Source organism: Stegostoma tigrinum, chromosome 6 (genome assembly GCF_030684315.1).
Source record: "Stegostoma tigrinum isolate sSteTig4 chromosome 6, sSteTig4.hap1, whole genome shotgun sequence".
Classification (NCBI taxonomy): Eukaryota; Metazoa; Chordata; class Chondrichthyes; order Orectolobiformes; family Stegostomatidae; genus Stegostoma; species Stegostoma tigrinum.
Genome location: NC_081359.1, coordinates 107,192,828 through 107,208,479, shown reverse-complemented (window position 1 = coordinate 107,208,479; position 15,652 = coordinate 107,192,828). Strand labels below are relative to the sequence as shown.

At 40.7% G+C, this 15,652-nt stretch overlaps 1 protein-coding gene across 4 annotated transcripts in view; it reads right to left on the bottom strand.

Moving 5' to 3' along the window:
* Positions 1–3,281: 3,281 nt before the first annotated feature.
* LOC125453168 (52 kDa repressor of the inhibitor of the protein kinase-like) overlaps positions 3,282–15,652 on the bottom strand; it is a 38,947-nt gene continuing 26,576 nt past the window's right edge. For 2 of the 4 annotated variants that reach the window (XM_048532375.2, XM_048532374.2), the window contains exons 5-7: positions 11,489–15,048; positions 10,473–10,535; positions 3,282–7,470 (exon numbers count right to left, since the gene is read on the bottom strand). In XM_048532375.2, the coding sequence (XP_048388332.2) occupies positions 7,417–7,470; positions 10,473–10,535; positions 11,489–15,048 (3,677 nt within the window). In that variant the 3' untranslated portion in view covers positions 3,282–7,416. Of the gene's footprint in view, positions 11,183–11,488; positions 15,049–15,652 lie in introns of all 4 variants that reach the window. The other 2 variants (XM_048532376.2, XM_048532377.2) reach the window with 2 other exon arrangements.

Here is a 15,652-nt window from a genome sequence, read left to right as displayed (position 1 = left end):
AGGGGGAGGCGGACCGAAGATGGAGAGTAAAGAAGATAGGTGGAGAGAGTGTAGGTGGGGAGGTAGGGAGGGGATAGGTCAGTCTAGGGAAGACGGACAGGTCAAGGAGGTGGGATGAGGTTAGTAGGTAGATGGGGGTGCGGCTTGGGGTGGGAGGAAGGGATGGGTGAGAGGAAGAACCGGTTAGGGAGGCAGAGACAGGTTGTACTGGTTTTGGGATGCAGTGGGTGGGGGGGGGGGGGAAGAGCTGGGCTGGTTGTGTGGTGCAGTGGGGGGAGGGGACGAACTGGGCTGGTTTAGGGATGCAGGTTGGGGAAGGGGAGATTTTGAAACTGGTGAAGTCCACATTGATACCATCAGGCTGCAGGGTTCCCAGGCGGAATATGAGTTGCTGTTCCTGCAACCTTCGGGTGGCATCATTGTGGCACTGCAGGAGGCCCATGATGGACATGTCATCTAAAGAATGGGAGGGGGAGTGGAAATGGTTTGCACATCTGCCAATGTGGTATACTGCATCCACTGTACCCGGTGTGGCTTCCTCTACATTGGGGAAACCAAGCGGAGGCTTGGTGACCGCTTTGCAGAACACCTCTGCTCAGTTCGCAACAAACAACTGCACCTCCCAGTCGCAAACCATTATGACATTGCTGCAGGTTTAGAGACACATTTAGTCAAGACCAGGTAAGGGCTGCAGTTTCCTTCCCTAAAGGGCATAAATGAACTAGACAGATTTTTCCAACAATTGACAAGAGTACTATGAAACTGCAGATTTTTACTGAATGTAAATTTCATCATTTACTGTGGCAAGATTCAAACCTAGGTCTCCTATCCAAGTCTCTGGATTAACAGTCGAGTGATTATACCACTAGGTCATTTCATTCCCAGAACAGTTTTCAAAAAGCTGTCCCTAGCATAATGTGCTGAATGACCCTGCAACTATGCTGAAATTTTAAAATTCCTCTCCATGGAGCTGTCAGGAGAAGCAGCAGTAGCAGAGCGGCCATGTCTGTAAACAGGTAATAAAGAGACTCCAGTAATGGTCTGAAGGTACAGGCTCAAACCCAACCATGGCAGCTGGTGGAATTCAAATGCAAGCAATTAATGATTCTACAATCAAATGTTAGCTTCAGTAATGGACCACAGTAACTATCATTGTTTGATTGCTTTTAAAACTCATCCAATTTGTTACGCCCTCTAGGAAAGGAAATCTGCTATCCTTAATTTTACTGGTCCAGACCCACGGCAATGCAGTTAACTCTCAACTGTTCTCAGCGCAAGGGAACGTACCAGTAACACTACATCTCATGAAATAACAAAAACTGTTCAGGCACAATCTTAAAATAGGAGAAGGACTATTATTTTCCTTTAATAGTCAGAACACAGAACAGCACCTCGGCCCACAATATTGTTTTAACCCAATATCCTACTCTAAAGATCAAACTACCCTGCATACCCTACATTTTACTATCATCCATGTGCTTATCCAAGAATTGCTTAAATGTCCCTAATGTATCTGACTCCACTAAACAGCCAGCAGCGCATTCCAAGCACCCCACCACTCTGTGTAAAGAGCTGGCCTCTGACATCTCCCCCACACCTTCCTCCAATCACATTAAAATTATATCCCCTTGTAATAGTCTTTTTGATACTTTTTTGACAACATAGTTTTTGTTACTCAAATAAGTCAAACAATCATTTCGACTAAGTCAAAACTTTGCTATCTGTAATAGCTAACGGAGAAATACAGGTAATCTTAGACATGACTTCAATAAAACAAAATCTCTAAGAATCAGCTGAAAAGAAGCAATTGTAAAAGCAAGAAAGGGAGGGAACTCTAGATGAAAGGATACTGGAAGATCTCAGAGTTGCAAGGCTGCAGGTGAACAGATAAAAGTGAACTAGTGGTTGGTTTAAAAACAGAAAAAAAATGAGAACCTTTTCATTCAGCAACACCTCAACGCTTATCAATAGAAGGCTGGCAGGAAGGTCAAGATAAAAAGGCACCAGAGTCTTGATTTTGGTTTGCAGGTACAACAGGTAATTAAGAAGGCAAATGGAATTTTGTCCTTCATTGTTAGAGAGATCCAGTTTAGATGCAGGGAGGTTATGTTGCAGCTATATTGGGTGCTGGTGAGGCCACTCCTGCAGTACTGCGTGCAGTTTTGATCTCCTTACTTGAGAAAGGATGTACTGGCACTACAGGAGGTGCAGAGAATCACGATGTTGATTCCAGAGTTGAGAAGATTAGCTTATGAGGAGTGGCTGAATAGACAGGGATTTATTCATTGGAATTTAAAACAATTGGTGGGGGGGTGAACAATCTCATAGTAACATAAAATTAGGAACAGAATAGACAAGATAGAAGCAGTGAAGTTGTTTCCACTGGCGGGTGAAACTACAACAAGAGGGCATAGCCTCAAACTTAGGGAGACCAGATTTAGGACTGAATGGAGAAGAAACTTCTTCACCTATAGGGGGTTGAATCTGTGGAATTCCCTGCCCAGTGAAGTAGTTGAGGCTTCCTCATTGAATGTTTTTAAGGCTAGGATAGATAATTTTTTTGAATAGTAAAGGAATTAAGGGTTATGGTGAGAAAGTAGGTAAGTGGAAGTGAGGCTGCACAAAGATCAGCCAGGATCTTACTGAGCAGGCTCAAAGGGCCAGATGGCCTACTCCTGCTCCTGGTTCTTAGATTCTTGAAGGAGGCCAAATGTAGTGGGTAATAAACAGGTCTGAAAATATAGATCTGCAACTTCTAGCATCAACCTATTTGAAAGGCAGAATTAGGTTCCAGCAGCAGATGGAGTAAAGAAATGTCAGTAAGACTGTCTCAAAAACAGAAGGAATATGATTTGGAAGCTCAGCTAAGGATGCAAACAATCTGACTCAAGCTGAGTATCAATGAGTGGGAGTGAAACATGATTGGAATTTCTAGCTAGGATATGGATGTTTGGGTAGAGAAAGACAAAATTTAATTTCCAAAATTTAATGAGAAGAAATTTCTGCTCATCTAATGCAATACTCAAATGTCTGACAAGCAAGGTGACAAATCAGAGGTAGTACTGTACTTTTAGTAAACCAGAGTAGTGCAATTCGGAAATTCTGCCTCAAGGGTACAAAGCCTATTGCCAGTGTCCTGGCTCAAATTAAACATCATTCATAAGAAGGTGCTAGAAATAGTGAATTTCTACAAAGTCAAAAAGTCGTTGGGTCAAAGAGGGAAGAAAAGATGGCAATGGGGGGACAAAAGGACAAGGATTTCTGAAAGAAAACAGGAGTCATTCATCTACATTTTCAATTTATTGTAAAATACAAATACACAAAATGTATGCAACGTCTAGACTGCAGAAATAAGCCAAATCAGAAGTTCTTGCAACAGTGAACATAAAACAAGAACACAGAAATGCGACTTATTCCACTGCATTCACTTTCTACAAAAGGTAACAATTCTGACAGGATTCTTTCATAATTAATGTAAAAGGCTACAAGAATAAACAAGTAGAAGAGATCTTTCTCTGAAATGTTTTATAGCTCAGGACCTGGCAGTGCACTGAAGTACAAGACTCTTAGGCTCAGAATAAACAAGAGATGGCCTAAATGACAAAACATACTGGCTATTTGAAAAGGAAAACAGCACCAACTACATTCATACAAGGAGCTCTTTCTAAGCAGTGCTTATTGAAGTGAAAGTCTTGAAACAAAATAAGAACAGAGAACATAAGACACTCTCTTTAAAGTTGAATATTGAGGTTTTTCATTTTATTTCTAGTTGGGGTGCATTGGTGGGGAAGACAGAAGGGGGAATGAGACACCATCATGGCTCTCTGAAGTAGTACTGTATGCGTGGGGAGAGTCAATGCTCATTTCAGTGATAGCAACCTAAATATAATTAAATCATTAAAATAAATGGGAATATAATCAGTAGTTGATAGAGAAAGTGGTACAACTGCATCAGTGTCTACGTCCTGGATTTATATCAGTTGCATGGTAGATCATTAATAGTTTTAACGTGCCCGTAGACCCATCTCCAGGGATTTCCTTTTCAACATTTTCTAATCAAGACTAAAAGTCACACAGCCTTACTACTTTTTGGAATGAGCATCACCTTGTTACACCTCATCATTGAAACACAGTAATAAAAGATCAACAAAAGTTTATTCAAAAGGACGTCTGCCACAACCGAAATTTGCACACAACAGTTCTGGTCCAGAAACTGGCAAAAAATATACATTATTGCACCATTCATTCTAGAAATTCATCAAATAATCTTGAGTCCAAACTTCAACAGCCTGTTGAGAGAACGTCCTGAACATGAAGCACAACAATGAGCCAGTTTTTGATCCTAATCTTGCCCAATGCCCAGCAAGTTGGGTAGCTAATGGCAGCAGATGCCTAAACCAAACCTTTTCCTTCACTTTAGCTGGGGAGTGTTGCCATGACTGTGATGCTCCTTTGCCTTATCTGTGTCCAGCAAATGCTGCTGAGATTGAAAAAAATCAAACAAGAGGTCTTATCCAGAGATGGTGCCTGAAAGTCTAAGCCATGGCTGTGGGAGTGGGCAACATGGGAGACAAAATACTGGAGTATTCATTTTAAGAACTAGAAACCTTAACAAGTACATGATACAGGGCATTACAAAAATAACTTTCCACATTAACAACTGGCTTAAGAAACTCACAAGTGTATATGTTTTTATTAAAAATATATAAATTAAAGGACAGCACAGTAGCAAGCCTTTTAACTGTAATTTGAAAGAAGCAATATTAATACAGAAGAAGTATTTCACAAATGAATTTTCAACACAATGTTCAGCTATTGAAAAGCAAGTAGCTGTGACAATTAAAAACAATTACAGAACAGTTACCAACTAATTGTAACGGGTTAATGGTTTATTAATCTGTACAGACATGCTTTTACACACTAAAATACTGTTCCTATTGCTTCAGATGTTACACAACTGCACTAAAGCAACAATAGGATTTTTACACAAATAAAAACAGATCAATTAAACCTAGCAAATCTGATGAGGGTTGTTGGAATCCACTCAACCCCTTGAAAACTGAATAGAGGGTCATGCACTTTTTCATCATTACATTTTCTACACTAAAGATGGAAATAGCTACCTCCAATGGCCTAGTATAGAACTGCACCATCCATTGTAGTTGTAGTATATGGTCCCATGTTTAAGATCCTATCAATGCTGTGCTGTTTGATTTTTACCTGGATGAGAACTGAAACTTGGATGCAGAAATGAATCAACCCAGTTAGTGACTGTCATCCAGGGTGGTCACTTCTGGTGGGGATGTCAAAAAGGGGCAAATTTAGATTAACCACAACAAATGAATGAGCTGCTGACGCATACTCAGTCCTGACAAAGGGTATAAGCCCAAAATAACAAAGTGTGGAGCTGGATGAACACAGCAGGCCAAGCAGCATCTTAGGAGCACAAAAGCTGACGTTTCGGAGCTAGACCCTTCATCTCTAAACCTGAAATGTTGACTTTCCTGCTCCTCTGATGTTGCCTGACCTGCTGTGTTCCTCCAGCTCCACTCAGGTGTGTGAAATAGCTACAGAGGATCTATAGAAAGATATTTGCACACGGAATTAGTACACCTATGTGCCCTACACTGTTGGCAAATTGGCCAATTTGCCATCTTGTACCAAATTCCATAGAATCCACAGCCTGTAGTACTAATCTTTGCAAATTGACTTTCAGCAATTGCAGATTTTAAGCAAGTGTTAATATTCCTCTTTTCCATCTAACACCTTGAAGAATTGCTTGATTGTGTAACTGGAATATACTTGTCAAAGTTCTCTATTTTGCTGAGTTCTGGACAATTGCAGCTATGTACATGTCACAGAGCAGCCCTGTATACCAATAAAAATCTTACCATAACAAATATTTTGTTTCCTCTCCCAAGGTACCAACACAAGATGTTGTTGCCACCTGTGGAACTACACTTGCCCTCACTCAAGCAGTTATTTTTGACTTGAGTATAATCAGTACCCGAGTACAGGCAAGCAACAAGACTACAGTTCAATCCGCAAGCTAGATTGACAATATACACACAATGGATTGTAATCACAAGTTTATTTTTCTGCCTTCATTATCCACAGGCATTAAAGTCAAATACAGTCTCAACTTGGCACAAAGTAGGATGAAACAATGTCCAACTGAGCCACACACTTTGGCCTACATCTTAACCATCCAAGACATTGGGAAGAAAACTAAACAATTAATTTAAATGCATTATCAAAATAATACAAATCATGAAATAAGTAATTTGCCCTGATAGAAGAAAATAATATTTCTTAAAAACCTGCAGGATGATAATTTCCTCGAAAACAAGTAAATTCAACTCCAACTATCCTAACAGCAACACAAGTATGTCTGGGCACAAATAACGCTATTGCTTTATTCACAGGCATCTTGAAGCTGGCCCCAAAATTGTCTCAAATACATGTCTCATTATTAAATTCATGGAGATGCATTTAAGGATGGTCTTGGCAATCACTTCTCTCAGTGAATAATTAATCAACTTTTCGGCAGGCATTGCCATTTTCTAGTCTCCTTTTCTGTACTGATTCAAAAAAACTGCAAAAGCTCCAGCATTAGCAGGTGGGTTCCCACCTTTCTTGAGTGAGTCAGCACATTAAAAAGGGAATACAACCTAAACTCAAAAGCAATCCTGATTTTTTTAGCACCCTGGCTGCTTGCAGATAACCACACTTCTACAAATCCTGAGATGAGAACGGGCACTGTTTAAATGCAAGAATTTATTTAGTACGGTCAAATACTGACTTGCCTCGACTGCCGTGGTGCATCTCCCTGCAAGTTAATGGTAAATTCTGTTAATAAGATGTGTAGTATAAAACTGGTGCCAACATCAACTAAATGAAATTCTAATACAGTTAGATGCTTTGGGAAGCAGAAGTAGCTGTCTTAATTATGTGGATGCACCAGACTGGGATTGGGACGGACAAAATCAGAAGTCACACAAAACCAGGTTACAGTCCAAGTCACTAAACATGATAAAGCAGCAGCGGTCCAAAAGGTTGTGTTTTCAAATAAACCCGTTGGACTATAATTGTGTCACTTCCGACTTAATTAAATTTTCTCATGCTTCACATTTTGGTGTAATATCAGATGTAGTATTGCTGGAATTTTCATCCTGGAAGTCAAAACACCAACTGAATAAAGAAACTGGTGTGATATGGTCCACCTCCAAGGTACTGATTTAAATTTGTTTCAAAATACAGTAACGACTACATATTTTTCTGCCTTCCCTCCTCTTTTGTAATGATTAATGCAGGAATACAGCTTCACAGACATTAGCAGGATCAAGCTGTTCTCATTTCACTGGCTTCTAATCTTCTTTCTGCCATCATGGGTGGAATGAAGTCACTCAGCACGTGTTAGATCAGACACTTTTCTCCATCATTTTCTCTTACCCACCGAGTCTTTGGCAGCTGTAAGCAATAGAGCTTATCAATAGTTTCAAGCAACTGCTTAAGAATTGGAGGATTACTGAAAAAAAATATGCACAATGTGGCACAAAGTGGTCAACTAGATGTGGAATAAGTCAGGGTGAAGTGAAAAAACAACAGGTAGTAGAAAACATTCAGAAGATTTCATCTTTCGGACTCCAAACAGGCAATTAGAAATGCAACAAGGACGCTGTTGTGCAAATAACACTAGCAATACCTCTGTTGGATGAATTCCTGTGGCGTACTAGATTTTTTTTGACCAGTACACCGAGGAACCAAAGGAATATACTATCCGAGTCAGATTTTGTGCATCAAGGGGTTCATTAATATTCTTATGAGAGGTCTTTTATGACTACATTTTCTTCATTTTAGAATTCTTCACTCAGATATAAATGAAGTTGTCAAATCCAAAAGTCTAAACAAAGGAAGCAATGAAGGTATGACAGGAGAATTAGCTGCAATGAATTAGGTGACTCCTTTACAAATATACAATAGTGGATAACAGACATGGTTAATATTAAAGGAACAAATGCTTTAATTGCAGCAGTTACATTTTTCAAGTGAAAGAACACAACATGAAAAGTTCTCCACCTATGGTCACTAAAAGAAATTATGGACAGCATTCGATCTAAAGAGTGGTCATATATAGTTACTCAAAAACGTATACCCTGAGGATTGGGAACTGTTTAGAATTCAGCAAAGGAGGGCCAAGATGTTACTTAAGAGGGCAAAACAGATTAAGAGCAAATTTGCAAAGAACATACAAAAGCAGACTGAAAGAGCCTCAAAGTATGTAAAATAGAAAAAAAAAGGTAAGCCCCTGAGAGACTGAAACAAGACAAATGATAATGGAGATCAAAGAAATGGCAGGAACCACTTGAGCTGTCATCACATAACGCAACACAAATAACTTCCCTGAGGCGCTAGGGTTTTTTGGGGAAGGAAGAATTGAAGAAAATACAGTATTAGTTTTAAAAAAAGAGGAACTGGAAGTTGTAAGTTCCCAGGGCCTGATTACCTACATGCCATGGAACTAAAGGGGGTGGCCAAAGAATTTGTGGATACACGTTGCATTCTTCCACAACTGGTGTAAATTCTCGAACAACCCCCAACAAATTGGAGGATGGAGAAAGTAACTCCATCATTTAAAGAAAAGGGAGAAAAATCAGGAATTACACCTGGTCAGGTCTTGTAGTACAAGAAAATAACAGCAGCACAGTTTGATAATTAAGGATATCATAATAGGGCATATAGAAAACATTAACAGGATCAGAAAATTAACATGGATTTATGAAAGGGAATTAGAGTTTGACAAACCTTCTGGAGGTTTCTTTTTTGAGTATACAAGTAAAATAGATGAAGGACAACCGATGAATGTAGTGCATTTGGATTTTCATAAACTTTTGATAAAATCATATGTAAGAGGTTATTAGGCAAAATCAACACACATGAAATTGACGGTAATACACTAGTATGGATTGAGAAATGGCAGTTGAAAAACAGAGTGAGAAACAAAATAGATTACTTTTGGAGTGGAAGATCTCAGGGATCAATACTCGAGTCCCAGCTGTTCGCAATATAAAATCAACAATTAGGATAAGAGATTCAAGTGTAATATTTCCAAATTCACTAATGAGACAGGTGGTAGGACTTATGATCAGTGAGGAAAACAGAGGCAAAAAAGCCATTTAGATAAGTTGACTGAGAAAATGCTTTGCAGATGTGGCATAACAAGGATAAATGTAAAGTTATCCACATCAGTGTGGAAAACAGATTGGTAAAACAATATTGAAATGGTGATAGATTGGAAAATGATATACTAAGGGTCCTTGAATATTTGTCATTAGCAACAAATAGATACAAAAGGAAAACCGAATGTTGGCTTTCATTGTGAAAGGGTTACAAATACAGGACATATTAAGTCTTATTACAGCTGTACAGAGCCTTCGTGTGAACACATCTAGAGAACTGCGTGCAGTTTTCATCTCATTACACAAGATGGACTTTGCAGAGAATGAATGCAACGAAGGCTCATCAGACTGATTCCTGGGTTGGCAGGTTTGCCAGGCATTCAGAGAGATTGTTTGACTGGGCCCGAATGCACTGTAACTCAGGAATGAGAAGGGATCCTACCGAAATGTAAGTAATTCTGACATGTCTGGACAGATTGGATGAAGGGATGACACTTCCCTGAGCCAGGGAACAGTCCAGAACAAGGGGTCATGATTTCAGGATACATAGTAGGCCATTCCAGGCTGAGATGAGGAGAAATTTCTTCAACGGGTGGTGAATCCTGTGGAATTCTCTGTGAAGGTGAGTGTCTTGAAGCTAAAGGTAACAAGAGGTATGGGGTGAGAGAAGTCTGGCGTTGAGATTAGGATCAGCCGTAATCTTGTTGAACAGTCAAGTGGCTGAATGGCCTACTCCTACTATTTTCTATATTTTTACAATTGAACCCTTAAGAATGGCAGATGCAACTATTTGAGGCTACTGAACTAGAGAGTATAGCATAGAGCTGGAGGAACACAGCAGGCAAGGCATCAGAAGAACAGGAAAGTAGACGTTCGGGGTCAGGAGCCCACTTCAGAAATTTGGCCTTGTACACATGAACTATGGTGAAGTGAACAATATTAAAAGAAGTACCTTGGTGACGAAAAAAAACACATTGCAAAAGATTCTTATAACATCCAGTTCCTTTACTAAGTTGGTATTGTGTATTTTCAGGACAGATAGCCAATAATTCCACATCTTATCACTAGACAGTACTCCATGCTGATGCTGAGGATGATACCAGATTATCAAGTTTAGCTTGACTCTATGCCTTTCCTCTACGTTCAGAGTGGGGGAGAGACATTTGATCAGACACCTTGAAAAAGACATCAGCTAGGAATCAACACATTCCAGAGTAGAGCTGAGAAAAATAAAAAAAAATTAGAGCACAATTTCTGAAACAACTCATTAATTCACACTGAATTTTCACTTACTATCAAACAGCATTCAATGGCACCTGATCCCAGCAGTGGTGACAGCGGGGACAGGCATGGTATCTGAAAAGGAGATAAAATGCCAGGGGTGAAGAGAGGGTGTGAGAGGGGAGCTGACTGGGTCAAAGCTGTCCCCAGGAAAAACTATTAAACAACTTATCTTCTAAAGATGCCTCAAGTGGACAAATGACATATGGATATACTTCAGTTAAAATCTATTGTTAAACAAGCTTGATGGGCCATCAATGATTGCTGTAAAAAAAAAAGAGCCACACCAGAAATTAATAGGCTCAATCCATATCTTCAGCTCCATATCAGTTGGGGGCAAAGGCAAAAATGAGAGCATTAAAATGCAAAGGCTGAATTTGCACTCCTGTTCAGCACTTAATACATTTATATGGACACTGGGTAAATCACTACAAAATCATATAAAAGTACCAGAAGAATACAACACAATCATATTCCAAATCACCGGTTTAAGGATAAGCAAATTCAATCTCCCATTAAAAGGTACCTACATAAGAATGTCAATTTAAACATTGTTGTTCGTATATAATATTATTTACCTTCACATTTTTTTCTATATTTAATTTTAGCAATTTTGACAAAGACTACATTTAACTGAAAAGCACATTGCTGCTTTCAACAAACATCATGGACAAGCAGGTTTCATATGTGAACGTGTCTTTGGTGAGAGTACCTTCCTGGGCCTAAAGAAAAAAAAATCAAAGAATTCTTAAATCAGAGGTAATTGAGATGGACAGAAGATGTCATGGTACTCAAAGGGAAGGGTAATAAAACAATGAATGAAAATACTTCAAAAATTGTTGTTTATTTCACCCTTAAAACGAACATCTTATCTTGAAGAGCACCCTCAAGCAGGAGCCTTCACATTTAAACATGCCCAACCTGAACTGGTCACAGATTAAAGTTGTTGACTATTAGGAGTATAACTGAAGTAGCAATGGTGAATAATTTTATTGTACTGCTACTTCAGAACTATTTACATTACTTACACTAGAAACATTCGTCTCTGAGTTTCTGTCTTCTGAATTATTAATTTCCAAAACCTTTATTCCATCACCATTCAAATCCTGATTGCACATGCTCATATTGTCTACTTCCACTGTGGCTGCTTCTGGAGGAGGGTTTTGCAGCTCTGTTGCTTCTGGACAGTTGTCCAGTTCCACCACATTTGCCTCAGGACACTGTTCCAACTCAATGGCACGTGACTCAGGGTGTGGATCGAATTCCACAGCACTTACACCAGAATGGTGCTCGACGACCTCCATGCCCATCACTGGATTGCCCTCCATCACAGTACTAGATTCATTATGTGGCAAGTCTGAGGCATTAGTCTGCGGTGGATGTTGAACCTCTGCAGAGATCGATTCCGTATGCTGCTGCATCTCTGTCGCAACAGGCTCTGAGTGGTGCTGGATTTCCATGCTAGTAACTTCTGAAGGATGTTGCACCCCTGTGGCAACTGATTCCACGTCGGGCTTGATGTCCACTTCGAGCTCTGGATGGTCTTCTGTCTCTGTAGCAACAGACACCTGATGGGGCCGCATCACCATCTCACCAGGCTCCAGGTGGCACTGGCTCTGCAATTCCAAGGCACTGTGCTGTGGTTGTTGTTGCATTAGCTCAGTGGCACTAGTCTCTGGACAATGACCCACTTCCACGGTAGTCTCTCCTGTTCCACAGCTCAGCTCAATAGCACTAGTCTGTGGATTGTGCAATTCCACACTGCTGCTCTCTGGGTGGTGCTGTAGCTCAACGGTATTTCCCTCAAGATGGTGCTGCAGGGATACTGCATCCTCTTGTACCTGCGGCTGAAGCGCCACAGTGCTCGGCTCCACTTGCGGCTGAAGCGCCACAGTGCTCGGCTCCACTTGCGGCTGAAGCGCCACAGTGCTCGGCTCCACTTGCGGCTGAAGCGCCACAGTGCTCGGCTCCACTTGCGGCTGAAGCGCCACAGTGCTCGGCTCCACTTGCGGCTGAAGCGCCACAGTGCTCGGCTCCACTTGCGGCTGAAGCGCCACAGTGCTCGGCTCCACTTGCGGCTGAAGCGCCACAGTGCTCGGCTCCACTTGCGGCTGAAGCGCCACAGTGCTCGGCTCCACTTGCGGCTGAAGCGCCACAGTGCTGACCTCAATAACCTGACCTGTTGGATGGTGCTGCAATTCCAAGCCATTCACCTGTGAGTGATGCTGCAATTCTACACCATTTACCTCTGAATGGTGGATCACCTCCACCACTCTTCCCTCGATATGGTGTTGCAGTTCCACATTGCTTGCTATTGGCTGCTGGCTGATCTCAGCCCCTTCCGGATGGTGTTGTAATTCCACACTGGACTCTGCTGTATGCTGAGTCACAATCATGGTGCCGCTTACGGGAAACTGTTGCAGTTCTACTGTGGTCCCCTCCGGATGCTGGGTCACTTCTATGATCGTCTTATCTGAATTCTGGCAGACCTCCATGAGGCTTCCTGCAGACTGATGGTGTAGTACAACCCCACTTGTCACTGTATGGCTTGCCACCTCCATGCACTCACCATCAACTTCATACACTGTCTGAGTACTTGTTTCTAAATTATTGATTTCGATACTGCTTCCATCATGATTGTTTATGTCCACACCATCTGAATCAGTCACGTGCGCCAGCTGCATTTTCTCTGGGTATAGTTTTGCGTAAGTATCGACCATCATGTCATAGTCATGTTTGGTATCGTAACTGATGTGGATTAGTGCCAGACTGGTTGTCCGCTCCTCAACCGGAGTGATTTTCAAATATGATTTGAGCCGCTTCCGTCCAATTTCATACTTGTCAGTTTCAAGCTTGATAATAGGTAGGTTTGAGACAATTTTTAGTAAAGTGTACACATTTGGAAAGAACTTGATGTCAGGATGGCGCAGCGTGTCAAAAATAGTACTAGGAAGTTCAACATCTCTGCTTCGATGCTTCCATTTTATCTTCCAACAGTGCAGTTCTGCTGAAAGGGTATCTGGATTTGGAAGATCGTCTTTATATAAATCAGCCATGTTTTCCTCCCCAGTATTATATTTCAGCTGGGCCATAACAGAAGGCACCAATGACAGGCACTTGAGAGCCTTTAACTGCTGCTCGGAGAACATGTCCTCTATTTCTAAAATAATGTGGTCCAAAAAGGGTGCAGTAATTGCTTCTTTGTAATAGTTTTCAGGAGTCTCCTCAGAAACCTCTTCACTTTGAGGCTGCCTGCGACACCTCCATGGCAGCTTTAGTTCAATCCCCATTTTGATTGACAAATTGGTGGCTTCTTCTAACCAGAACTCATGATATACATCAATATTGTCCCTCATTTCATTTAATGAGTGCAGGACCGCAGTCAAAGTGCTTGAGGCAAAATAAGTGTCCGATGCTTGACCTTGGAGATTTTTGCCAAAGGCTCTTGTGTATGAGAGAACATTCTTCAACACCATAACAGAGACGACTATTTCGAAATCTCTCATGGTTGAGGAGAGCATGCTGGCCTGGGTTGCTATCTCAGCATTCCACCTACCACACGTATCATAGCTGATCTCATCCAAGCATGTCACCAGCACTTCATAAAGATCTGCTAAGATCTCAAAAGTGTCATGTCTTTCATACCAATTAATTTGAAAGAGTTTTTTCAGCTCCTTTGCCTTCTCCTCATTTGTTTGATAGACACCATCAACACCAACATCAAAAACCTTCTGGAGCTGAGGTGACAAGCTAAAAAATGATACAATGTTCTCCATCAAGCTTAATACCATGTTAACACCAAAAATCAGACTGGACTTTGCTATCCATATGTTTAGGGGGTATGAAGAACAAGGAGTGCTCAATGCCTTTGGACACTGCTGTAAAATGCTAGCCACAACAACTCGCTTTTTGTAAGACATTGTGCCAGAGCCATTGTATGCTTGTCCACGGCAGTAATACATATTCAGACCCCACTTTTCTGTAAGCGTCTCATGGATCCGACTGGCCAAGAACTCCCCGTCAAGATCACAGGGTATGAAGCCAACAAATTCTTGTCTCAGGCAGTCAGACTCATCTACAAACCGAATTAACAGGGACACATGGTCGAGCCCTGCTACATTGATCACTTCATCCGTCACAATGGAGAAGAAGTTGCTGTCACGAACTTCTCGAAGTACCTCCTCCCGTATGCACATCTCACAGATGTCCAAGAGGTCTTTTTGCAAGTTCTTAGGACAGTACACCGCATTCACAGCGGTTGTCTCAAACCTCTTTCTAAGAATTTCATCACCTGCATTCATTCTGAATTCTAGTAGTGCTTGAATGTTGTCAGGAGTATTGCACAGGTTGCTCAGGTTTTCAATGGCCGATCCTCCCAGAGGAACATTTTGCCTCCCTAACAGCAATACAGTTTCAAATAAAACTTTGAGAAATTCTTTGTTTCCTTTCTCTTCAGGTGTCAAATTTAAAGATTCTTCCAAGAGAGTAGACTCTTCAAGGCTCTCTGTAGCACCTTCCAGTTCTGTTTTGTCAAGTTCATTGATTGCCTCCTGTTTACACTGCAGACCTCTCAGAACATCACAGTCAGCTTAAAACATGAAAAAGAAAGTTTGAGACTATTGCCAACATTTTTATTATACATGATCACAGACCCAAATTAAGTACTTATTTTGAAAACTCATCCTATAAATTCTGCTAACGCTTAACATATTTACATTATCACCCTCAGTCAGGAAATAACTTATTTTAAAAATAAAATTTACACAGAATTATAGCTGTTAGTAATCACAGTCATGTGACCCAAAAATCTTAAGAATAATACTAACTCAATTAAAATACTCTCCTTTATTCACTTGTCTATTTTAACTTCTAAACTCAAGATTGCAAATAGTATTAACAGAACGAAAGTGCTAAAAGTTGTAGATTGAATATTGAACAGTATTATTAGTATTCCAATATTTAAACTACATCACAATCCGAAAAGCAAGGGAGATCCCAATAGAATAAGTGTACAAGTGAATTTATGGAATTGTAATGCAGAATTTCCTAGAAATAGAAAATAAGAGGAGAAAGCCAGTTGGCCCTATGGGCATGCATCGTCTTTCAAAATGATCATGGCTAAGCATCCAATTCAGTACTTTGTACTTTCCCCCTCCCTTTGGTTCCAAGAACTATATCTAACTCCACCTCAA